This window comes from Athalia rosae, chromosome 2 (assembly GCF_917208135.1).
Source record: "Athalia rosae chromosome 2, iyAthRosa1.1, whole genome shotgun sequence".
NCBI classification, from domain to species: Eukaryota; Metazoa; Arthropoda; class Insecta; order Hymenoptera; family Athaliidae; genus Athalia; species Athalia rosae.
Genome location: NC_064027.1, coordinates 22,356,165 through 22,383,147, shown reverse-complemented (window position 1 = coordinate 22,383,147; position 26,983 = coordinate 22,356,165). Strand labels below are relative to the sequence as shown.

At 39.3% G+C, this 26,983-nt stretch overlaps 1 protein-coding gene across 10 annotated transcripts in view; it reads right to left on the bottom strand.

Annotated features, from left to right (window-relative positions):
- The window catches only part of LOC105689490 (neurexin-3), a 147,679-nt gene extending 131,751 nt beyond the window's left edge, over positions 1–15,928 (bottom strand). For 6 of the 10 annotated variants that reach the window (XM_048650204.1, XM_048650206.1, XM_048650208.1 and 3 more), the window contains exons 1-2: positions 13,963–15,927; positions 1,416–1,466 (exon numbers count right to left, since the gene is read on the bottom strand). In XM_048650204.1, coding sequence (XP_048506161.1) covers positions 1,416–1,466; positions 13,963–14,592 — 681 coding nt within the window. In that variant the 5' untranslated portion in view covers positions 14,593–15,927. Of the gene's footprint in view, positions 1–1,415; positions 1,467–13,962 lie in introns of all 10 variants that reach the window. The other 4 variants (XM_048650205.1, XM_048650207.1, XM_048650209.1 and 1 more) reach the window with 1 other exon arrangement.
- Positions 15,929–26,983: the final 11,055 nt, after the last annotated feature.

Sequence of the window (26,983 nt, the reverse complement as noted above, 5' to 3'; positions counted from 1 at the left end):
CGGCATGAATTTTTTAAAAGGAGCCAGTCAACACATGAACAAAAAAGATATCGAAATAAATACGACAAAAAATGACCCTGATACGCTTCGTCGACGCGACGGGTTTCGCAAAGGACAAGAGGAAGCCGTCCGATAGAACAGACCGAGAAAAAACATTGGAAAAAAAGTGGAAAAATGAAAAATTCAACGCCACATGAAAAGAAAAACGTTAAACAAGGAGTCAAAATAAGGCATGCCATATAGTGCAATATCGAAAGGAATAAAAAAAGAAGATAGAATAAAAAATAAAAGTGAAAGAAAATCAAAGAGAAGGATAACGAAAAGCGAAAGGGAGGGAAAAGGTTCAAAGCAAAAAATAGAGAAAAAAAAAAGAAAGCAAAAAAAGCGAATGATCTAACGGTGTAAGCGGACAATATGAACCCCCCATGCTGTGATCAAAGTGAAGTAGATAAAATATTGGCGTTTAACGGAGGGAAATATAAACTTGCCGGAAGTTTTAGCAACTATACAGGATATATTACAGGTATTGTCTAGAGGATTTCTCCCGGGTTGATTGAATTGATCGTCGGCAGGTACATAGATATCCGTCGAAACGGGGTGTGAAACGATTAAATTATATTATTTAAACCACCGCATCGTGCCGAAATTCGAAAATGCCGCCTCAATTTTGAATGGAAAATTTATTATTCAACACAATTACGTTATACATGTAGCACTCAATGTTTCACAGTTGCATATCGGTGTGAATTATAGAAATTCCGACGTTGACGACGACGGACTTTCGAACGAGGAGACGCCATAGTTACTCGAATTTTTCGAAAAACTCAAAATGTCTCGTGAACAAATATGAATTCGATGAAAAATCGATGATATCAGTTTGCATTTCGTCTGTCGGCCGTATTTTTTCCCACGTTCTGTTCGGTCGTAATCTTGGACAGCAGCTGCAGATGACGTACGCCATGAAGAATGCAAATTTTCATAGCGACTTATTATTTGCGAATTACAATTAACTGCAGCGATAAACTAGTCCAGCTCCGTGAAAAATATGAAACTTTTCATAGTTTTCGTTTGCACCGAAGGGACCTATTGAATTACTATTCTTTTTTTTTTTTTTGTTTTTCGTCTTTTTTTGTAAATGTAATGCTCGTTGACTTCTCCGCGAGAAGCCAAAGAGAGTTTCTTGCGATACCACCTCTTGAATTAATCGATTAATTGGATTCAATTTATCCAATTAGAGAAGAAGCTGCTTCGGAATACACGTCAATATATAACCACAATACCTATTTAGTGCTATGAATTTATCGTATTAAGATCTTTTTTTCAAATATTCAATGTATTACAGCTTTCAACTAAATGAATTCATTGTTTCAAACATCTATGTCGGAAACAATGAAATTTTAAATAGGAAAACTTACCCTCGGTGCTTTTCTCTTGTTGATATTCTCTGCACATGGAAAGCCCGTGCACTGTAAACCGACAAAGAAGAAAAAATATTATATTATATAAACATATGATATGAAAATATCAGCGCGCAGACGAAATAGTTATTTGAAAACTTTTCGTTTCTCGTTACATTTTCAAATAAATTGCACAGAGCAAAATGCAGCCCCTTCACCGGCTTAGGATATAATGTGATAAGTGTCGTAGAAGAGATTTGGAATTTTTTAGATTTTGACAAAGCTAAGTGATTAAAAAACAGAAAAAAGTAGAACAGAAAAAAAAAACCGCAGTCAACAGCTATTATCCGCCATCAGCCTATACGTCTATTTACCGAAAGAGTCGGTGAAAATTATTTCCTCGTTACATTCAATGAATACCCAATGATATATCGACGAATGTAAGTAGCGTAGAAATATTATACAGGAACATATGTATGTACAGAAAGCTTTGGCACATCTACATTATATCATACTGCGTGTAACTTTCGTCTGAATCGTTATATATTTGAATAAATTTCTCAGCACTTATTCACCGAGATTATCGCGTGAACAGTAATCGATGAACTATTTGCACGTGCGTAAAAAAGAGGGGTGTGCAGGGTAGAAAGTAAAATTCATGCCGCCCTACGTTTTACTCTAGTATTCCGATTTTTTTTTGCTCTCTTTTTTTTTTGTCAACGTATGAAAAATCGACTTGCGATATGTCAGACGAAACAGTTATTTTCACGCTGTAAATACAGGTATCGTGTACACGTGTAATGAAATAAAACGTAATTCAGGAAATCAGAATGAAATAAGAGAGGGTAAAACTGAGGTCATCGACATCCTCCTCAATTTGTTTTTTAACCATCCGCTATTTTATTAATTGCAAGTTTTTTCATCAGTTTTTTTTCAATGTTTCATGTAATTTGGTTTCCCGTGCATGTTTTTTTATTTTATCCCGTTTCAGGTAACACAGGTATAGGTACTGGAGTATATAATATCCACGTACATAGCTATATAGACGCGGGGCGCTTAGGCTTTCACCCTCATTTCACGACGTTACTTACTTTAATTAACAACCATGGCCCCGTTTCAAATCTTCTCGGCTGAAAAAGCGCTTCCCATTTTCCACTCGTTTTGGTTTATTTTGAGTAGATATAACCATTTCTATTTCGTCTATTTTCTTTCTTTCCGTACTTTGATATTTTCTATCATGACTGCACCTCCCTTACAGTTGGGGCTTTTTTTTTTTTTAATGAAGTAGTCGGGATTTCACCCGAATCGAATCGAGGTTTGAATAAATACATGTGAATTTTTGTAATTTTTTCGTATCGAATCAATGGAAATGAAAGCGAGAATTGCGTACCGATAGAATGTTATCTTTCGTCGATAATCGTCCATTGTCACTCGACAAATGGGAAGCGAAAAAATCAATAGAACTACCGAATCCACGCTATATCATCTTCGACAAAACTAAAGATGAATTTGCTTGACCCCCTTACTCGATTATTTCTAGTTGCGATAAAAAATATTCGTATAATTCATATTTTGCAGTTGCAGAAATAAAGTCTTCACTTTTTCCAACTGTAATTGAGAATATTGATCGGTTACGACGAGCGGGGTATGTATTTAGTTCGGCGGTGAATCAATCTCGGAAGGGTGTGTTACGGTGAAACGAACGGCGATCTATCCTGCCATCCAGGATACCTAGATATCTCCTATTCGCCCTTGGGTGAGGGTCATTAGACGCCATTGGTTGATCGGGTTTGAGGATTACTCGATCTCCCCAAATTTTCGATGGATCGGCCAACGAATCTGATTGAGAATATCTACCCAAATCTCTGTTCGCCCGATGCCGTGTACAGGGTGAGCCGTTTTCGTGCGAAATCGAAGACTCTCGTTTGCAGGAAAAATCGAAAAACCGATCACGGGGTGAGATCAAAAAAAGGATAAGGTGCGCAAAACTCCGTTGTAAAAACTTAATGTTTCCCGCATACTGTTCTACATTTTCTAACGTCTCGTTAGTCATACGACATAAACGATCGGCGCGTTTTTCCTCGACAAATCGGACACCCTGTACGTAGACGTGGAGTATATGCCGCCGATCCGGGATAAAACGTGGATTTTCGGTGTACCGTCAGTAGAAACATTTCGTCCAGTGCGCTTATTCTTCAACGAATCTAAGGGACAGCCTATCGACCTCATCCCCTCGAAAAGAAGTGATTATTATGAGTTGGCTCGTCGAGGTATACGTACATGTATATGGCACGATCGGTTGCGAGATACAGATAGACGTGTATGTATAGGTATACGTCTATACATAACTTACAATCACAAACGAGAAGCTGAAACTGGAACCCAATCGAAGAAATATCCAGAGCGCCACTTTGTAGAGGGCTTCTTGATGGGGGATCCGCGGGAAAAGAAGGGAAAAGAAGGGAAGAAAGATGAACAAGAAAGAGGAGAAAAAAAAAATTGAGAAAAAAAAAAGAAGGAAGGGGGTGAAAGTAGCGAGAACCCCCTCTCGCCATACTCCCTAAGATAACAAGCGGCGTTACCACACGTATATACTTTATGATGCTTCTGCCAACGAATCTTTCTCTCTCTCACTCTCTCTCTCTGTTTTTCTCTCTTTTATTTTTTATCCGCTCCAGCTTCGCCCCCAAGGATAACGACACCAATATTGATCTAAGCTCGCGTGACTTTCACGTGCACTTTCTTTTAGAACTTCTCCTACCCCTGCCTCGTTCCCCATTTTCTTCCTGACATGCCATCGAGTAAGTCGTTGCCGAAGACGCGCGTATTCGACCATCAGGGCGCGAGATGTTTAGATAATAAAAATGAAAGAAACGTACACACAGGCCGAAGGAAAAGAAAATTTACTCACTTACGATTGTCGTTAGCTTTCAAAACCATAGGTCCTCGTTACGAGTGATGTGGAGAATAAAAATAGGCTGAAAAATTGGATTTTTTTCTTCTTCAAATTTCCACTTATTTTTTCCCACAGAGTTGTTGATTCGTTCGGCGATTCTTATACCAATGGGTTTTTTTTTTTTTTTTTTGTATCAGGTCCGCCATTTGTCGAATATGTAGCATGTGTGTCGATACGAAATAAGTAAGTGATAGAAAATCAATAGTAACGAAAAAGTGTCTCTACACAATAGACGGACACCTGGAGAGTTGGGAGCTTCGGCTGTATCGTATCAACCGCCACAATGATCCGCGGCAAAAAAAAAAAAACGCTGAAAAAAAAGCAGAAGAAAAAGCACCGCAGAAATAAAGAGGAAAAAGAAATCGTTCTCGCTACTACTTTCGCTACAATGCGCATTCTGATAGTCGAAAATATCTCTAGATCTGTCCGAATCACTCGTGACTGCGAATACGAAAATGATCTGTATTATATTGGAAAATTCGATGACCCCCTAAAAAATCATCGAATGGCAAATACGAAATTATATCACAAAATGAGGAAGGAAAGAAAACTGGCTGAGGTCAAAATGGGATTAACGAATTTCTTTTAGATCACTCGAAATATAGCTATGACGAAGGAACGAAAGTGATTGCTTTCCTATTCATCGGATGAAGCGATCTTAATTTCGATTCGACGTATGACTTCTCTTGAAACATTCGTTAAGGAAGAATTTGGATGAATTTCTTTCCCTGGCGAGTCCCTCGGTCCCGTCCACCTTCGAATTCACCTTCAATTCCATCGGTCGATATCTCCTTCCTATCCCAAAATGATTCAATTTACATTTGCATCCACTCGACTTCTGGTACTCGAAGAGAATACCTGCTCCGCTACCGGATCAGACTCGAAAGAGAAAATGGGGGAGGAAAAAATTAAACGAGCGACAAAAAATCAATCGACCCCCTCTGGAAAAACACTTTCCATTGTAGGCACAAGGAAGAATTTGTCGGAACATTCGAAATTTGGAATTCTTACGTCCATTTTTTTTTTTTTTGCTTTTTTTACGGGTCTAACGAAACCACCGCGTATGGAAATTTGAGAGAACATTGTTTCCGAAAAAATATTTATTTATGTGTAGGGGGACAAGGAATTTTATAAATATCATTCTGAACCGTCGTTGGATATGAAAATATCTTCTTTTCAGATATGTATACGTACCTACCTATAGCTACACGTATTTTCCTTCTCATCACCCTCGAAATTCTTAAAAGTTCTTCTACCGGGGTCATAAATATTCCAAAACGTGTAGCGCGACCGACGATCCTTAGACACTTTAACTTCTTTACCGTACGCTTTAACACCTCCTTATACTTATACACACAGGACCTGGCATCAAGAATATGAAAATGTGAAACGCTGAAGACAAAAGGAAATAAATAGTTCGCTTGAAAAATTTTGAAAAGTGAAGAGGATCTGAGAAAACGGGCTGGAAGTTGTGACTGCGGTCTTTGGCCTTGAAAAAAGAATTAAATAAATTATCTACGAATCACATTAATAGCAACGACGATAAAAATTCTGGATTTCTAAGAATCAACTTCTGTCAGACAAATACATTCAATTATACAACGAAATTCTTAAAATTGTTATTCTAGCTGGTATATACAATAATACAGTCTTCATAGTCTTTGAATATTTCAACCACGCCCATCCGAAACACGCGAACACTAGCCAGTACATTACAGGTATAGCGCGGTTATTCGACAATACGAATCCAGTTTTACCTTAAAACAGAAACAAATTATGTATGCATGCTGCTGTGACGTCAAATGTTCGCATTCGTATCCTCGCTTATTATTCCAAGAATATATTATTCAGGAATTTCATTTTCTGTTTTCATTCCCGATATCAATGTCTTTCATTAACTCTCATGGAATTGAACGTGCATGTGGATTTCTCTGCGATCGGCACATAATCCCGATCTGCATTTTCTCCCAAGTATACGTACAGGTCGAGGATTTTGAATTGAAAAATTCTTCTAAATAAAAAAAAAATGGGCTCCGACTTCTTCATTCCAAAGGTCGGGACTCGAAGAGGTCGACTCGAGAATACGCAAAATTCAAAATTATATTCTCCATGAGAAATAAAATCTGGAAGAGAGACACACGCGGTAAACAGGGTTGTCGGCGAAAAAAAAAAGCGTCGGGTGATTCAATTGTTTTAGAAAAAAAAGGGTACCGCTAAAGCGAGACAATAAGGAAATGAAAGCCACTCGTTGACAATGAGTTTTACTACCATGTAGATGAATAGATAAATATAGCTAGATAGATACCCGGACTTGACCCGCCCGCGACCTCATTGATGTCAGATTGCGAATAATCATTAATCGAGGTACGGGCAACACTTCTACACAACCACCACGTGCAGCAGAAACCCAACGATTCGGACCTTTCGAACAGCGCAATTGGCGTTTAAGGTGGGAGTGGTGAAGGTTGCATTGTAAATGCTCAAAAAAAAAAAAAAAAAATGCCGAAGGGGGTTGCTCAGAAACTTTTCCATTCCGGAGAATCAGACGGGCGAAAGCTTGCGCAATTTTCTTGGGGTAATTCCGGTTGCGATTCTTGGAACACCCTTCGAAGGCAGAAAAGCGAATGAAATTATTTAAATAATTCAGTTGTTCGATATAGCATGTGAACTATCACGCAATTCTTACGGAGTACGTTCAAGTCGCAATTGACGATGTCGAGAAGCATCGTAAACCGTACGAAGTTCGACGTCAACGCCAACGTCAGCAACATGAGGTCACGGAAGGCGTTCGATAAACTCAATTCTATCCCGAACGAAAGCGTAGCTGCACGTAATATAATACGCGATTCTTCGATTCATGCATAGTGCTTTGTTTTGTTTTTTTGTTTTTTTTATTACTTCATCGGGACGTTTTCCTATTCCCGTACAAATGTACGCGGTCAATTTATTTATTCATTCTTCTTTTTTTCCGTTTTGTTTTCTTTCTATTTATCATCCACCCGAGGGTAATCCCTAACCCGGGGTGTTCAATCGATAGAAATATCGATCCTTTCCACTTGATTTTTGAAAATTAATCACCCATAAATATATCGCAAAATAACTGTGTACCGAGAATTATAAAAATGTAAAAATTACATGGTACGTATAACGAGTATTCCGTATTTTTTAAGTGTTTCGTCAATAAATTTTTTTTTTCAACCCTCCTCCTTCCCACCTACGCGCGCACACACCGCGTGAACGCACGCGTGTACACGTATAGAATTGAGCCGAAATAAAATATTGTGTCGTGTCAAAGCCGTCGTAAAATGAAATAAAGTCTCCATAGTCGTAGTCGAGCCCAGGAAGATAGATCCTCGGATAAGGTTTCCGAACTATAAACCGAGGCGGTACAATGCACGCTCACAGCTCTGGCTTTCCGAGTCGCGATGAAAACGCGCAATAATTCATCCCGCATGCCACCAGATATACATACGTATATTCGGCGCGATACACAAAAATAGAATTAATGAATAAATAATTGACGGTGAAAAAAAAACAAAAGCGGGGTGAAAATCCCCCGTCAAAAATGAAATCCCTTTGCGTCCCCGCGGCACCGCTGCCGTTTCGACTAATTTGTCCACTCGAATTAGTCCGGCTAGGTGCGCCGAACATTTTCAATGCCTCATTTCGGCGCATATTTCTTTATCGGATCTTCTCGTATGTATACAATCCGACCCGGTATTGCAACTGCATCAGAGTTGGCTACGTATACGTATAATACGTCGATACCAGTAAGCTCACAAAGTAGAGCGTGGGATCAAAGCGCGGTATATGCAGTTCCGCTTTGGAACAACAACGCAACGGCACGATGATATGTTACAAAGTGCAGTGTATCGAGAAACGAGCGGGTTAAATGCATCAGTTTCCGATATGCTTTAACCATTCGACGATTCGACGATATCCGCTCAATTATTGCGATCGGTCGAGACAACCGAGAGATTCAGAGGGATCTATCGAGCCGACAAAAATTATTCCGCTGCAAAGAGATGCTGTTCCCGCAAAAGTTTTCACTTTTTGTTTTGTTTTTTTTTTTTTTTTTTTTTTTTTTTTTTTTTTTTTTTTTGTTACGCACCAACGACGAGAGTAATTGGGATAATCGGTGCCCCGAATCGTCGTCGTTCGACGGTGGGTGGAGATGTACGATGGAAGTTCGATGCAAAAGTCTGGCATGAAATTTTTAATGGTTTCCGACATTCGTTACGCAGGTCCCGAAGTGAACTCTAGGTTCGCAGTTCCTGAAGGGTGAGCAGCCCGTGGGATATGAAGACCGGGATACAGTGTGGGGAGGTAACGGAGTGGCAATTACACCGGAAATGGAAACTCCGTCAAACCTTTAGCCTCTACCTTGCGGCTGCACCTTCTTCGCGTTATCCACCCCAACGGTACAATATGAGCTAATAACCTCCGAATGCTCCGACCATAATTCCAGCGGGATAACCAATCCCGCGTAAAACGAGAAAAAACAAAAAAAAAAAAAAACACCCCGTAGAGTCGGCAAAAATTCAATGTTCGGGATGGTGCTGATTTTGATTCGGCGATATGTCGATACGAAACTCAGGCGTTGTTTTATTCTTTTTTTCAAATTTCGAGAAAACTACAGTTAACGCAGGTAGCTGCAGATATTGTCTAGGCTCCCTGGAGATCAATGGCATTCGACGAATAAAATATGTACGTGGAGTTCTGGCCGTAGATTTGTAACCCGAAATTTATTCTCGCGATAAAGATGGCGTTAATATTAAATATCTCCTCGTAACATTTATCTGAAAGTTGGGTAAACGGACAAAATCAAGAAGTGTGGATATAATACAGGGTTATTACCAGGTCAAATACCCCACGACATCAATATTAATTAGCATCTCCAGTTTCTGAGTTATACCTCACTGTAGCTGATAAAGGTGAAACACGAAAGTACGTTGAACAAATGGGTTATTCGAAGGATTGAAAAAAGTATTAAAAATTTCAACGACGTCGATCACGTAGTCTGTAAATTAATACAAAAGTTGCCTACTTCATCGACAACTGTCGCGTAAATGAATCGCACGATCAAAGTGGTACGGTACGTAACAAATTATTTGAAAAAACTAGATTTTCCGCGGACGTCATAGGCATGCAACTGTGACGTTGACCGAGTGAATTTCGCCTCGAAATTTCTGCACGATGTAATATTTGGTCGTCACGTAAAAGTTCTCGTATAATATACGAGGGATGAGGAGGTAAAAAAAATTCAAATGAAATATTCGGAAAAATTGTCGAACAATTTCGAGTTCTGAAAATGCACTATTCCACACGTACGTTTCAATATCATTTTCCAAAAGTTTTTTAATTAAAGTACGAATGAATTTGTCGAGAATATATGCATCCAGAAAGTTTTCTGAAAATTTACCTTAAAATCTCCCCGTCCCTACTCCGTGAAAAAAAAAAAAAAGTAAAAAACAGAAATGAAAATGTCCATGACCACACCTGCGCGTGGAACGGTAATTTTCTAATCAACGAAACGATTTCAATTCCATTTTTATGGATATCAGATCGGATATGATAATACGGAGGTAGTACGAAGCTGTGCCAAGGTGTACATACATGTATATATCGGAAAACCACATCGTGTGGATAATGGTCGGATGAGATACGCGTAGCTTCATCTATTGCTGAAATAACGATACGAAGGTCACGGCGGGTCGTATAGGTATAGTGTACAGAAATAATTAGGCGCTCAGAAGGGGGGGACTGACACTCCGCACACCCTTCCCCGAAGAATTTCATGGTACCGGATTCCATTAAGGGGTGTTTTTTTTGTTTTTTTTTTTTTATTTTGTTAACGGCTTTTCATCTTACTTTACATTTTTTTTTCATTTATGAGTTAACGCCCCGAATAACGGAATAACCTCATTAACAAAGTCTTAATTATCAAATATGAGATATGTTAATTATCTAGAATATATCCCACACGATAGGCAACAAGATTATGTGATCTTGGTTAAATTTGTATTTTGATTGATTTTCACTGATTGTGGAAATGTTCGGCATTCAATCCTATTTACATGAGTTTTCACAGATCTTTTAGTCAGTCGAGTTAAAATTTTGAGAATCATGCAATTATACTTTTTTTCGAATTTCAATTTTCAATCGTCATTTCAGATAATCACAACTAATCATCAACAAATCTTCTCTCGAATCTGCTTCTTTTTACATGAAAACAGATTTTTTCTGATTTCTCAACAGCTTTTACGAAATATTTCCACAGACGTGTGAAAAAAAAGTAATGATTGTGGTCGTTTGAGCTCGCTGAAGATAGTAAAAATAAAGCTTAAAGCATAAGGTGTGTACCGATTAAACCGGACAGAAAAGAGTAGCTGGAAATGTTCTCGTTGACCCTTTTTCGGTATAGATGCCGGAGGAAAACGTTGAAACACAACTCCAACGAAACAGGGCAAAGATCTCTAATTCTCTTTTCTACCTTGAGTACTCCAGGCATTTGCAGCAGTGAAACCCATTTTCTCGAAGCTTTAGAACAAATAAGACCGAAAAGAAGATTGGTCTGGATGAATTTACCTCAAAAGATAAAAAGAAACGGAAAAAAACACCAAAGATTCCTTTTTTTTTTTTTTTTTTTCTAAATAACTCTTGTAAAACAATTCCTAACACGTCGCGTGCTTTCGAACAATTCTTTTGTTCTTTTGGCGTCCATTTTTCTTCTCTATTTTTCTTTAGTGATTAATTTTTTCTCAACAATGAGAGTTTTTTTCTTCATTAGGTTATCAGCGCGTTACGTATTTGAATAGATATTCGCGAATAATCTACCTAATCCCCAACATGAGATTATTAAATTTTCAATCCAGCGATGACATCCAGACGCATAAAAACGCCAAAAACGTATTCAACGTTCATTTAAACATACAATACCGTCTGTACGTCTACGGTACAATTTTCACGCAAATTGATGCCGCACGAATTTGATATACTTGTACGCGTATAATATTACATACGGCAATAACAAAATGCCAATACTTTTCAATCGTCACAGCTCAATCGATCTTATCACTATTTATTTTCGTTCGTTTACTAATTTTTTTGTTGCAACTGCGCGGTGTTTTTTTTTTCTCCCCATCGAAATTTTTCTCGAAGCCTTAAAAATCAGCGACGCTGTAATCGGCGATAAAATTTTCGAGGAATTATAATTCTATTTCGGCAGGTTCGCGGGGTATTTTAGTTGTTAGGTAACCCACGTTTTCAGATTCTTACGTAGCTTTTTCTTCTCCGACAATGAGTTTGGATTTCGGAAACTTTCCGACTGTAAAACAATTTGGGTTTCCAGAAATAGCCCCTTACAACTCGATTCTTTTCTGGTAATATGTCATGCGCGAAGCGATTGTTTGAACGCAAATGTCACAATTTCAAGCTTCAGAGGCTAAATTCAAGATGATTTCAGTACATGAAATAGTAGAAGTCGACGGAAATTGTAAGAATATTGAAAAAACAACTCTTTTAATGGAACGTAAAGGTAAGGGGTGAAAAAAAACCGATTCGCTTTCGTGGTTTTTTTTTTTTTTTTGTTTCTTGTGCTTCATATTTCAATAATAATTATTCATTGTGGCTTAATGAAAAGTTGCTTTAAAATGATAAACCATTTTCTTAATCCGTTGAAAATGAGTCTAATGATAAACGAGGGATGAACGGGACGTAAAAAATGATCCATGGATCTAGGATACGTTAATTTGAATAATTTGCCAAATTTGTAATTTTTTCGTACGTAGATAAAAGCGGCGAAATTCCGAACAATATTTTAAAATGGAACACCTGGTATAATATTTTACGGCGATTCACATTCATCCCTTATTTTTATTATTTTTTTTTTTTCATCTCACTCAATAAGAGGAAAAGAAAATTATTTTTGTTAGTGAATTTCAGTTTGTTTGCCACCGTCGTAGCTACACAAGCCACCTCCGTTCGCCCCCAAGGAATTCCGTTTGTTCTGCTATATTCCCTGGTAGTTTTTTCTTCATCCCCTCTCCTCTCCTTTTCCTATTTACCGCTTGCTTTTATCGGTATGATTCCGTCCTTCCCTGATAGAGAATAGAATGAATGCAGACAACATTAACGCGGTCTATATTTTAGATCACCTTCTGTCCACCTCACTATCAATCTTTTAATAAAAATTCGACTACGCCTCTTTGGGGGCGCCGAACGCGCAAGGAATAGCTTTTTTTCTAAATTGCATGTATAAAAAATTATACGCGGAGGTTATATTTTACCAAAAACTTTTCGCAAACCTTTTCGAAGAGGTATTTATAACTGGCGTTCCTTTGTTACCTTGTGATTAATCGAGGAATTGATATAATCTCGACCTGTTGCGGCGTCGAATTCGGAAGTTCGTAATTTTTGTGGTGAGGTGTGATGAAACGAAAACCGCGAAAGAGCAAAAACAAAAAGAGGGAGAAAAGAGAGAATTCTCTCCCGACTCTCGAGAGAAATTAGCTTAAACTTTTTTTTTCACCCCGTCACCCTAAATTGGTTCGAACAGCCGACCCCTTAATCACCCCCGAAGGATTTAGCTCCGCGGTAGCGGCGGTGACACTCAAACGCAACGAAGCTATAAATGGGAGTCTCTCGTGATTCCAGTCATACCTTAGAATACCAACGTACGTACGTACATGTGACGGTGCGAGCACTGCAGAGGAATCGTGAACGCGGCATTTCAAGGATAAACAATACCCGCCACCCGTAGTCTAGCGTATATGAAAAACGTTTTGGTATCAGCGGGTGCCCACATTGTTCAAAGTGTGTGGATTGCAATTAGTAGGTACGAGGAATTGAGGATCGGCGAGGAGTAGCATATCCGGTGAAAGACAGCGCCAAGGTATATGAATTAACTATTTTACAATTTACATCATAATACCGTACGTTGTACGTTCCAAAGAAAAATAGAAGGCGAAGAAAAGCTTCGGCTTTGAAGAAAGGTGGAGGGCACGCGAACCACTTTTCTACGAAGAAAAATTCGAATGAAAACAAACCAGGCTTTCATGTAACGTTGCAACTTTGATGGAAATTCCAACGCAACATGGCGAACGCGATTGATATTGAAGTAGAAGAAAAAAAAAAAAGTATGAATAAAAATAAACAAATTACGGAATATTATAGTTCTAATTTCATTGCAAACCATAAACCATATAAATGCGATACTCATTAAAAACTTCGTGTTCTGGATATTGCATCGAAGAGAAGAGAAAAAGAAGAGAGAGGAAAATACTGATGGCTTATCTTAGCGAAGGAGAAGAAATTGTTTCTCGTGAAACTGGAGTGTCTCTGAAGAAAATTGCTTTAGCTAGTATGACATCCAGTATGGTACAAGGGGAGCGAGCAATATTGTTTTTTACTTTTATGACACACTCTTTTATCTCGAGATTTTTCTTTTTTCAGCCGTACCGTGTAGAGTTTATCATTCGACCTTCGACAAGGTCAGAATCACTGCGGTTGTTCCGTTCGAAGAAAAGAAGAGAGTCGAAGAGATTCGGCTGCTCGAAATGGTTCGTGAGTGATCGGTAATAAAAAGGTAATCAGGAGATGATAACTCACCTTGGCGTCTCGACTTTTCATTTCCTGTCTTCTCGATGAAATTGTATCCCCATCAGCGTAGACAAGGTTTCTAATAACGCCGTTGAACCTCGGTTCAAAAATAACACTCGGCAGTGCTAACAATGTTAACTTGCTGTTATACCAACTGGGCATACCACCGATATATACATCTGAGTTTCCTATCAATTTACCAAATTGAAATTCTTTTCCACGCGATGTCGATGTCGCACTAATACCATCAACAATCAGTGTGGTATTCTCGTTATTACGATTAACCTGTACTTTGTGCCAATGACCATCTCCAAGGTCTCTACCAACGGTAACAATTTGCGCACCACCTCCAAGATTGTATCTCAACCTCAAAGCACTTTCTACTAATTTAATTTCAAAGAAATCGTAAGTACCACCGTCATCCGTGTACAGAAGTAGACCACTTCCTTGATCGGTTTTAAACTCGAATTCCAAAGTGCCGTTTAATCCGGCGTTCCATTTCCGGAATTGAGCGTAACTAGTAGACGTACCTTCCAGTACGAAGGACAATGCTTCGCCGAATATACTGGCGCATATCATACCGATCGCTAGTAAAAATCTTGTCATTGCCGAATTCATTTCACGTTTGAAATGCATCATCGGTATCGATACGGTGTATACCAAGTTTATACCGAAGGTACTCTCGGCTTTAACTAGGTCAACTTTTGCAGTATTCCTGGACTGTGCTCCCGTCGTATACGAACAGCATATATTGCCCCGTGTAACTTCACACCGACAATGAGTTTTTGGAGAGTCGAGGGAGGGATCAGGTCTGTAGATATAATACGTGAACCTGAGGGCTTCTTACGGCTATGTGAACGCCGACAGAACTGGCATCGTCTACGACCTAGAATGTACTGTCGGTCGACCGAAATAACAACACCGCATTACCGTCGACGGACGTTTTCTTCCACTTTTTTTTATCACACCAAAGCGCAATTTACGAACTTGCGAAGACAACGAAGCGCATAGTGCCTCGGTCGAGTCTTTCCGGTCCGTGATTCCAAATATTTATTTTTCAAGTCGTTCACGATTCGACTTTCGATTCGCGCAGATGAAGAATGCCCAAATCACACCATGCCAGAGTTTCGATTCGAAGTAAATATCACAACGTCACACCGCACTCGATTATCTTTTTTACGAACGTCGATCGGCACTGAAGATATTCAGTACCATCAATGACATTCTGTTATCGGGTCGAAAGACACTCCGGCACACTCTTTGCGGCGAATATTTATCGTTGAAATCAATTTCATCATTCAAACGAATGCCCTGGCGATCGTCAAGGATCAGGTGAGTCATGTACGAATTCATTAAAAAAAAAAAAAAAACGGTGATGAATTTCAGAGGACAACAAAAAAAAACAACACACACACACACACGCGCACGAAACACAGTAGATTTTCGAAAAGATAATTTTCAGGAGCGTTCAAAACCAGCTGCGCCGACGGTACCACCGTATCAGTCTTCGAGGCTTTATTTTGCCCGATTAGTCAAACCCTCATTCGGAGATGCGCCGGAAAGAGTTCCTCGGGGTCTGCAAGCTCCGGATTAGGCAGTTGGTTTCTTTTTCGTTTTTTCTTAATCGTACGATCGAGAACTGCAGTAGCGTGAGATACGTTACGCAAAGTTATCTTTCCGCCCGGTTGTTTCCCAATCGATCCGAAGCATGCCCTCCCTCATGGACATGATCGCGATAATTTTATAAAGCACCTTCGACAATTGACGATTTTGCGGACAACCGTGATATTAATCCGTTTTAACGCAGCGTATTATTTGTGAAATATTTGTCGATCGGGCGGATAACGTCGTGGCCTTAATGTTTAGGGTCGAACTTATGTGATATGTATGCGGCAGCATCCCTGTATTGAGTCCCTTACAAAAGGTAACTTCGCCGTCAACGGAAACCGCTGGGTACTGGCCTGGACTGCTGCCGCGTCGGGACGTCCAGACTACCGACGTCTCACCCCTAGAACCCGCAAAATACGCAAGCGCTGGAATTGGTCTATATAACCTACTCGCGAAGGGTGGTGTTGGCGCCAGCGCTGAACCACCTAAAGTACACTCCCGAGATTATATTGTAGACGTTACATTCTCGCCGCAAAAGAAATATCGAGAGAAATACAAGCGACAACGGAAAGTTTTTTTGCAAAACTATTCGAAAAATTGAACGTCACCGTCAAGGGGGTGCTACGATTCGTGGAAAACTAAATCAATCAATCGTTATAATCGTCGATGGCCAACGTTGCACGGAGTGCATTGGGCGGAAATGTTCAATTGGAAGGGGAAAAAATCATCCCTTAAAAACGGTGATTTCCGCGGTACTTTTCGTCGCCCGACAAACCACTTTATTATCGGTAGTGTGTACCATAAAGTACATTACGCGAACGAATTGTTCTTTTTTCTCATTGATATACTTGATCTTTACGCGTCACTTCCCATTGCATCATCGGAAAACTTCAGTCCGTCGTTTCAAATTCATTATTTTACATCTCGATTATTCGATTTTGATTTCGCATTAAGTCGGTGACCTCAAAGACTCGAAAACATGGAGACTCTGTTATTGAATAATTCTTTTCCAAGTTGATCCACCATTTTGAATCCCCTAGTCGGAATTTGCGAGTAAAAAAAATCTCAAAGATGCCCCATTGACTGGACACGGATTCATTGAATAATTTGATGTTCGAGTTGATGGAAAAATCGAAAGACGTCATTTCCAATTTTCAAACATCACATTTCATGGTTTTTGAACGAATGTTGCAACCCCTGAATCGGGCGTCTCTAGATATCGATATTCTTCTTCGAAGTTCAGACTCCCTTCACGAATGAGTTGCACAAAACCAAAACCAAAGTGAGAAGACCGATTCATCGATTGTCGATGTCAAAGAGCATTTTTCGACACCTTCGGTAACCTATGAAGTCGATCTGGTCGCGGTAAGTTCACTTTTCTCAGCGAACGGAATAATATTATTTTCGAGCGAGACCGAGGTTTGGAAGAAGAAAAAAAAAATTCGTCACCCCAAATATGCGTAGGTACATTAAATTTACAATTTTCACTTTTTTCCGCAAAGTAATGTAGCTTGTGCTGCATCGCCTGCAGGGATATGTCACTAAAAGCAAAATTGTTGCGTTCGCGGGGATTCGCAGGGTAAATTTACGGCCTGCTGCAGGAAAATGTACAACGTCTGCCAGTGTAACATTGCTGCAGTGCACACCGTGAAATGTACCATTCTTTACCAACGCGACGTGCCGCATTTTTTCACATAATTTTAACTATTATTTTTTCTTTTTTTCATTTTTCGTTTGTTTTTTGTTATTTTTACTTTTATTCGAACTCTTATGTTTATTTTTACTTTATCGTTGAATCATGTTTCCCGTGCAGAAAATGTTTAGATATCTAAATAATTGTCATGTGGAAGAATGTAAAACAGATTTTTTTTTCACATCGTTTTGTTAAACTGTCCATGTTCTACAGTCGCATGCAACTACGAGGTGCAAACCAAATCTATATGTGTAGTTGCAGGTGGTACAAAATAACGAGGCGAATTTTACGTGACAAGTCCGACGTCAGCAGATAGTGTCAGTGGCATGCGGGAGTCGCGGCTACACTTGTACACCTTGAACTGCATAATGATCTTTACACGGAAGTAGCGCGATTATTAAGGTCTTGAGATGTTAAAATTGGACATAAAAGTGCCGGTAAGGAACGAAGCAGATCGATATCAATATTTCAAAATGTAATCGATCCAAAAATTTTTCATTTTTCATTTCTTATGTTATTACCAATTCCAACTAGGTTTTTACGGCATATTTTTCACATTCCGAAAACCCGCGGTTACGCGTTTAGAGTAGCAAAATCTTCTTGCAGGTGTGATTTCTTTTGAACATTCGCGATTTGCAAGCGTTACCCGTATTAATATCGTAAATGCAACTCTGCAACATCGGAGCTCCAGAGTCACGGCGGTATTTTATGCACCGCCTGATCCCTGAGGATGATACACCACGAATTACGAACTCTGACTTTCAATTACCCACGACCTCGACGATTTTCCGATCACTTCAACAAACGAAACTAACTTCTCTCGTTAAGTCCGAGACTCGATACCCCCACATTTTCACTCAAAATCATGGTCGTTTCATTACTTTTTTTTTTTTTTTTTGAATAGAAAAAATATCGTGATTCGGTAACATTGAAAAATAAATAAATACCGATTTGGATGAACCGTTTAATTAACAGGTGTAACGTCTGGAAGTAATAACAATGATAAAAAACATTTTATCCATAAAATCCTGTTCACGTTGTTCCCGATGCAAAAGCTCTACGGTGTAACGAAGAAACCACGATGCGGCGGGGAGAAAAGTAAGGAATAAGGTATGGTCGGTACGAGAGAGATATTCCCAGGCGAGGAGGTTCTCCTTCTGCATTGCAGGTGACCCAAATCCAAATACAACCAACCCCTAGGTATACCTAGGATGCTGAAACTCCGACGTTGAACAACAAGGCAAGTGTCTCCTCTCTCAACACGACTGCAACGCTTCTCACTGCAGTTAAATATATATATATGTATATATGTATTTCACATTTCACTTGACACTCTCGCTAATTATTGCGGTGACAAAAAAATTCCTCATCGCGACGTAATAAGAGCGAATTTGTGAAAAATGAGATTTTAAAGTTTTTCTAGAATTCTGTACCTCGCATTTCGTATCTCCGTATGCATCCGCGAAATTTCGTAGCAAGACAAAAAAAAAAAGAAGTCATCTTCGGATCTCTCCTTCGATTCTGCCGGAACGACCAAATGTTACACGTGTATAATATTGCGCGATACCTGAAACACGTGAAATACGAATTGTAAAATATGAATTACAAAGTAGTATGGAATAAGATGAACACCGCGCCACAAAGAGAATCTTTGAGACACGAGCGGGTCGCGGATCCCTAAAGCAATACCCGAGGGGCGCGAAACGCGTAACAGTTATGCGTAAATATACACCCACGTAAAGTCATTCATTTTATAATTTCCGACTGAAAGTACGTAACACGAGATAAGATCTCATCCGGATAAGTAAAGCAAAAACGAACAAGTGTATCGTTACGTTATTACAAATATTTTCAAAAAGGTTCACCGGAGTCATTCGATATTCGAGCAAATGTTAAGACTTGTTCGACTGCGTCGAAGCATCGGAAATGAAATTTCGAAGACTAAAGGAAATTTTTGGGCGAGACCGAAAATTGGATATTCGATGTAAAAAATGGTGATGAGGATAAAATTTGTTGCCGATTTCTTATCGCCCGAATGATGTATAATAACGGATAATATATGGGTATACCTGATTATATCAATCGTAATTACGGTTCATAGAGTCTGCACTCAAGTTTAGTGGAAATTAATTTTTGAAAAATGGAAAAAAAGTTAACGCGCTACGTACCGTCTGCCAGGTGGTGACTGGATTTTTTTTCACGCCTGAGTTGGCGGGAATAAAGTTTTCATGCACATAGGACTAGGTATTATTCGTTATCGAACTATCGATCGGGAAAAGATGAGAAAAAAACACGCAGTCCTTCTGCGATAAGGAAGCGAATGACGAGTGAAATTCCTTTTGGTTTTTCATTTTGATCTTTTTCTTCTGTCGGATCCGAGTCCGCAGAATTTATAATCCAAATGAATTGATTGGGAAATTAAAATTGTTCGGGTTGATTATTAGTACCGATCAGGGAAGAAAGTCTGAGGCATATACCACTACGTTTGAAAAATTACGAATACGCGATATTATGAAAAAAGATAAGGATAATTCGTTTTTAATAATTATGATATACGCGGAACGTATAACCCTCTTTCGTTTCACGATGTGTACGGCGAAATTTATTTGAATTTTCAATGGCGCGTGGATGAGTTCTCAAAGTTTCACAATTGCTGACTCCGTTTACAGCAGAAGAAATGTCGGTTAAGTTTCTGAAAAAATGAATCATGAATTTTGATAAAACACTGGATTCGGAATTCGGGAATTTGAAATTTATCACCCCCCAAAAATGTACCGATGAAAATTAGGGGTGAAGGTGACCCGAAACGAAACGCTCTGTCGGAGACGTGGAGGCGCGGTCTTTTCTCGTATAGCTAAAATATTTGGGTACCCAGATCTTCGAATTATTAGATGGTCGTTCCCTCAGGTTTCCCGCTCCGCGCTTTTCCTTCGCTCAGATCCCAGCAATAAATCCGTTATATCATCCAATCCGCCACTTTCGACCCTCTGCCTGCTATACCGAGGACGCCCCGATTTTCGTCTACTTATCCCGTGCAGCCGTGAGACGTCCCTTACAGTCCCGACCCGTCGTTTCCTCAACTTCCCATAACCGGAGGTACGGAAAATCACGAATTGGCTGGACCGAAAAAAAAAAACAACTAGACGATTTGATGAAAACAAACAGATAAATAAATAAATAATCGCAGTTGTTTCTCGAAATCTCTCGAGCGAACACGAACGAGAAATAAAAACTTCAACTTCAACGTCGATTACCTCGAATTCGTAAAAAAAAGTTCGAACTTTTCACATTCCATTTTCTGCGTGATTAAGAATAGGACTCGCAGATCCTCCTGTATTATTATTTCGTTATTTCGGCGGGCCAAGATTGAATCTGCGTCGATGAGACGAATAATAGTCGTTGACGAATTTCGATTATCATCTGACGGGTAATTTGCGATAAAATAGACGAATATGATAGAAATACATAGGTACGTACATCCTATATATACCTCTGAATAATTGCGGGTAAACCGTAAACTGTGAGGGAAGTTGTAAATGTACAACTTTCAGTGGTGTATTCCGACAGACTGCAGAGGAGTACGGCGAAATATATCTAACGGAAAGGGAATACAAAAGTCACTCAACTTTTGGCAGAATAAAATTATGAATGCAAACTGAGATGAAGTGCGCGTGAGAAGGTGGGTTTGTACCTGGCACAATGGTAAGAGTTGTACTCCGTTATGTTGTACCTGTATTGAAACTCGTTATTCAAGGGAAAACTTCAGGAAAACGATATTAGTATTAGAGGAAGAAAAAGACACGTCGTTACCGGTTCAAGTGGATAAGTTTGTACATCGTAAATGCGTGATGAAAAATTTTCACGACCCCACGCAACGAGTGCAAACATCCTGCTGCATGGAGTCGATTCATTAATTTCTTAACTCGTCGTCTCAAGATGGCGGATTCAACCCTCACAATACCTGATCGATGATCGGAATCGGAAGAAAAATTCAAGTCGAGTTTGTTGGACATTCCGATTTCGCAGTTTCTTTCGCTATTACATGACCGTAAGTTTATTCTTTACAGAAATTTTAGAAAAATAAAGTATGATTTGTTGAGTTCATAGTTTCTCAGTAGCAGAAAAGTACGCAATCCATGTGAATTTGACATCGCTGACTGAGAAAAAGAACGTCCATGGAATAAAAGAGGAGGAAGGGCGTGAAGAATTTCATTCCGTGCCTACAGTGTTTTTTCTATCGAGTAATTCATGAATTTTCATTGGAAGATTTTCTAAGAATCAAAAGGCATCGCGCCCACCGTTCATTCTTTTCACATAGGTCCATGAATTTAGCATCCTTTGTATAGTTTTTCGAAAACTTGGCGTTTCGAAAAAAATCGCATTTGATTTCCCCTTGTGGAATGTCTCTGATCAACGACGAGAGCCGACGTTACGGACAAACGGCTGATATCACGTCGTACGACTGACGACTGGGGTTGTGTCTTTGCGTACGTGACACTTGCTTCAGGACGACAGCTTGTCAACGATTCGCTTGGGTTGTTCGTCGCTGCGTTCCAGGCGCGCTGAAATTTCAGAACAAACGTGTAAAAGAAAAAAAAAAAACAACTCAAATGTTTCACGTACAAATCCTATATGCCGTTGGAAAAGAGAAATTAATGTATAGCCTCCCTCGCGGGTCCTGAAAACATTTTGCTTTCGCAAACACAAGGCCAAATGGCGTATTTCGAATTCCGTTTCAGTGCACAGAAAGACGAATACTCGTGACACAAAAAAAAAATTGAAACAAGTTGAGAAATAGGAAAACATGACTATTCCGATACTGATGTAACTTGTCATATGGTTCGCGGGTACTTTCAGAGAAATATGTATCTAAGTTATCTTGACATTTTTTCTCATATTTGAGAAGAAATTAAATCAACAAGATCTATTCATTAATTCTAAGTAAAAAACAAAATCACTACGCAATATATTCGTCTAATCCAACGTGTGGAATTCATAATATTGTTATTTCTATGGCCGTATTAGAAGTTAGAGTATAAAGTAGATCACATACATATATATGAATTGTGTCGAGTTTTCCTGAAACCCTTGAACTACCTCCCATAGCCCAGCTTCGCGAGTAACAATTGTTACGAACTACAAATGAACGTGAACTAAATCGCAATTTCCAATTAACTACAGTTTTGCCACAGTGAAGACGGACCACCATGATCCGTCGCAAATCTACGAACATTTGGACAAAGTATAATTTTAAATTTATTAAAGTACAACGAAAGCTGAAATTCGTCCACAGTACAAATATACAGACTAACTTTTTGTCGAGCGAAGCTTATTTTCAATTCTCGATCTTTACAGAGCGCTACGATGGGTATTCTCCGTTTTCATTTTCCTTCTTTTCTTTTTTGTCTTTCGATTACTCAACCGTGAAACGCACCGCCATATTGGATCGTGAAGTATGAGGTATTCGTGACGGTAGAAATAGAATAAAAGGTTGATATATCGCTGTCTGTTTCTTTGCTATCACATTTCTTTACTTCCGCAACTGTAAAGCTCAGAGATCTTATATCCGCACGATAGAAAATCAACCCTGGCAAAAATATGCAGGCATTTCATCGAAATTTTCTCACGGGTTTTTCGCGCCCAGTTGACTGACGTCAGACATGTGCGGTGGGCACATACGTCTGAAACGTATATAGGTATATTGTACCTGTACACATAATCGATATCGAGCAAAATCAAAAAAGAATGCTTTCAATTTTCAAAATATCGAAGGTATGCAGCGCAGTATCAACGGTACAATTCCTTCGGTATTGTTTCATGAAAAAGGACCAAATTTCGGACGCAAGAAATCAAACGAGCTAACGATGATCTCCGTGGTGAGCAGAAATTGGCGTCAAATACTCACCGAGAATCACCTAAACACACGGGGTTGAAATCCTGATGGATGGGATTCCCAGATATATGTAATAGCCATGAAATGATGGACAGCGAACTGACTAATCCACCATAGGGTGTAATATACGGCAACCCTTCTGCCGTTATGTATAGGTACGCAAAGCATCAACGAGTGAATATTTAAAATGGCGAATATCTCGTATCCCTGATATATTAAAGATAAAATTTAGCATAATACAGTTACTGGTGGTGCCGGTAGCGGTGGGAGGCGGTAGACTCCGACTCTGCACTTCTACAATGTGATTTATTGTCTCGAAAGATAGTTCAGCCAAGCATTTCTAGTGTGGAAGCATCGAATATCCGATTCCTATATCCGCCTGACCCGCCAAGACCCCATTTCAAATCACATATTCGATGGATCTGTACCTACTGGGTGGTCATGAACCACAACTTCTTCATCTCAACGTAAAATACCTAAAAAATGATGCAAACGATTCTCGCACGTGGACACTAAACTCATTATCATATACATCGGGAATATCAATTCCGCAGATACGGAATCTCCAGTACAAGACGAAAAATTTTTGAAAAACACCGTGGCGTGAATATGGTGATTAACCGATTAAAAATCAGCCATGATTGCATTATCACGGATTCCAACACAATCATCGCGGTCGTTTTCACCCTTATGTACATTTCACTATTCGAAGCTGTGGATTAAATAGTATTTGACGGTCACCTTGCACATTATGATGCAATAATAATACAACTCTATACGAATAAAGACCCGGTGCTCTGGAATCCACCGACTATAGGTGTGTGTGTGTTTTACTGGTTAATTAATCAACACCACATAGGAATGGGAGGAACTGATTTAATTATCCACGAAATTTTTTCGTCGGTTGTCTATGGCTCAAGGTTATCCAGAACTGACCATTATAGCAGCGAGTGAAATTGGAGCTCACCCGAATAAACGGGCCGATTCTCGTCTGTCTAGTTCATCAAGTAATTATAATTATTCAGTGTCGTTAGAAATAAAGTAATCGATACAATGCTCGATGACCATCCGTCATCAGACTCAGATCTGGGCAGGAAACATTGGAAGTCATCTTAAGACCTACTGGGTAGTTTTTTTAATACGCGTGTGTACTGGGTAGTTTTTTATCAATCAATCTTGTTACAGCCGTGTTTCGATTGATTTCCCTTCTCACTCCGATAGCGATCAAGGAAAAATTCAAGATAAAGAAACCGAACGATTATAAGACGAAGTCATCGGATGTCGATCACCTACACGTACAGGCATTATCATATTATTTGCTTACAGAGGCCAAATTTTCAGTATACAACCCCAAGCAATCGCTCTAGGGGGGTGTGTTGGAATTTTTCATCCTTATTCGCTTCGTTCGTTCTTTCTTTTCTCGTTTATTTTATTTTTCTCCACTGTTTACTCTGTCTCACATTGAAGGGGGAGTGGCTCCGCCATCGCTAAAATTGAAACTTTAATAACTTATGAGTCGCTAGACGATTCACAGTCAGTTACAACAGCGTACTGTTCACCTGACAATTTAATGACTTCTCCATGCATGCCGGTACCTATACGTATATACCTATTCCAGGTTGGGTCGGGTTGTAGGTATCTGAATTTATTTCAGAAAAGTTTCCCTGTCTTTCCTTTTTTATCTTCGCTCCGGTATCGTGTCCTTGTTCCTTCCGTTGGAACTGCTATAGCTCGGAAGAGAAACGAAAAAAAAAAAATAACAATCAAAAGAAACTGAACAAAAAACGAACGAATATTTATTGCAACTCGTCGATCAAGCTCCATTCCCTATTTTACCTTTAACTTAATATTTTTTACAGCTCCACGTGTCACGTGGATAGCTGCAATTATCATAACTCATTCCACCGTGAATTCAAACGGGACACGCGATTGTCTCGTGATATTCGATCAGCTTTTGCCAAAAATGTCAGACACTCCAATTTGAGAATGCCAAGCCCAGCATCAGATCATCAACAATTGAATGTACCTGAAAATAGTGTCCAATTAATTTTTTTTCTTTTCATAAGGATCGAATACATGAGAAAGACGAGTCTAAAAGCGCATATCAGTGAAAAAAACAGATGAACGGGGCTGCATGTGGGTAATAACAAGCGATGGTCGGACACATTGCAAGCCCAAAAGCTAACGACATCTGTCGAACGATACCAAAACGTTGTATGCTTCTGCTTGCAAAAGCTTGTTTTTTATCTTCAATGTACCGATAATGTAAAGACCAGTCGGAATGAAATCGATTGAAGAAAAAAATTAAAGAAATGCCGTTTGATTCGGTATACGAGTATTGTTAAATTGTATAATACGATGAACTTGGTCTTCTGTGAGACCGTGATCGAATAAGAGAAAAAAAAAAAAATCGTAAGCAACAATTACCGCAGTCTTCGAACAGGCAATTTTATTGTTGTCTCGAAGGAGGTAATTGAAGACTTCCCGTGCATTAATACAGGTGTGGTATCTTTTGAATTGCATCGATTAATGAACTAAAAGTGGTCAGCTGGATCAAACTGATCGACTTCAAGTTTTGTTATCAATTTTTCGTCACCCCTCAGTAATTTGAAGAAAAAAAATATTTTTCAATTTCTCCGAACCCAAACTTCCCTGATTACACTGTTCATTCTCAGACTTAATTACTTATTTGACAAACTCGTGATTCTATTTAATTAGGTCGATTTTTTTCGAAAGATTAGAACAAGAAAACATCTAACAACGATTGATGAATTCCTCAGACATTTCCGTCCGCGGAAAACGATCGGGAACTAGGTGTATAGGAGGATTTCTAATCTACCGGCAGCTGATTACACCCTGACCTCGACGCCCCGCGTTAATTGCTTATACCGCGTTTTCCCTTGTTTCTTCTACGTTTTTTCGAGCCAAAGCTCCCAAGAGGACGAAGGTCTATAGGTCAAATTATACATGTTTCTTCTACTCTGCAGTAGTCGCAGATGACATGCTTTCTGAGAATTCCGGCTTTGATATTTTTAACGAGCTTAAGGGCTCGCTTAAGGGCATTTGGCAAAGATTATAAATTTGCTAGAGACCCATTTAGATGGATGCACTGAAACGGGACACCCCATGCATGCGAGCGGAATACTTGATTCGTCCATTTTTGTAAATACAACATTTAGACGTCGCACGTCTTCACGTATCAATTTATGGTATATTCGCGTCACACGAGCTGAGCTCCTTGCGCTGCACATTTAAGGCTCTGGGGACATATTGCGCATCATATCCCAGGAATCCACAAAAATTGTAGTAACTCGACGACAAACAGAGGAAAAAAAGGCGAGAGATGACCGAATTCATTTGAATCACAATACGTCGCAGTTCCGAATTAAAAATCATGATATCATATCCGCGAATTCCCGCAGATCATCGCCATATCTAGAAAAATCGCTTCGCTTTACAACTGCTCTAATATCGTTAGTAAAAAAATTAAGGTTGAACTCGAGAGTCGGACAGGTAAGTACACATTCTCGTATACCGCGTACATATGTTCATCTGTATGCGTCCATACATAGAAACACACGTATTTTGTGTCGAGGTCTTTCGTTGCATCGGGACTGACTCACTGTAAGCAGAATCGCAAACGAGTTGGCGTTGAATATCACGCAGAAAGTTTTTTCATTTTTTCAAATAACATATTTCTCGCAGAATATCGTATAGCACAACTGTGTACCGTACGTCCTGACCGATGAAAGGATTTTCTGAAAAAAAAAAAAAAAAAAGTAGCCAGGACAGTTAACGAGAGAGATGGATTTTCAGGTATTTTTAAATCCAAGCTT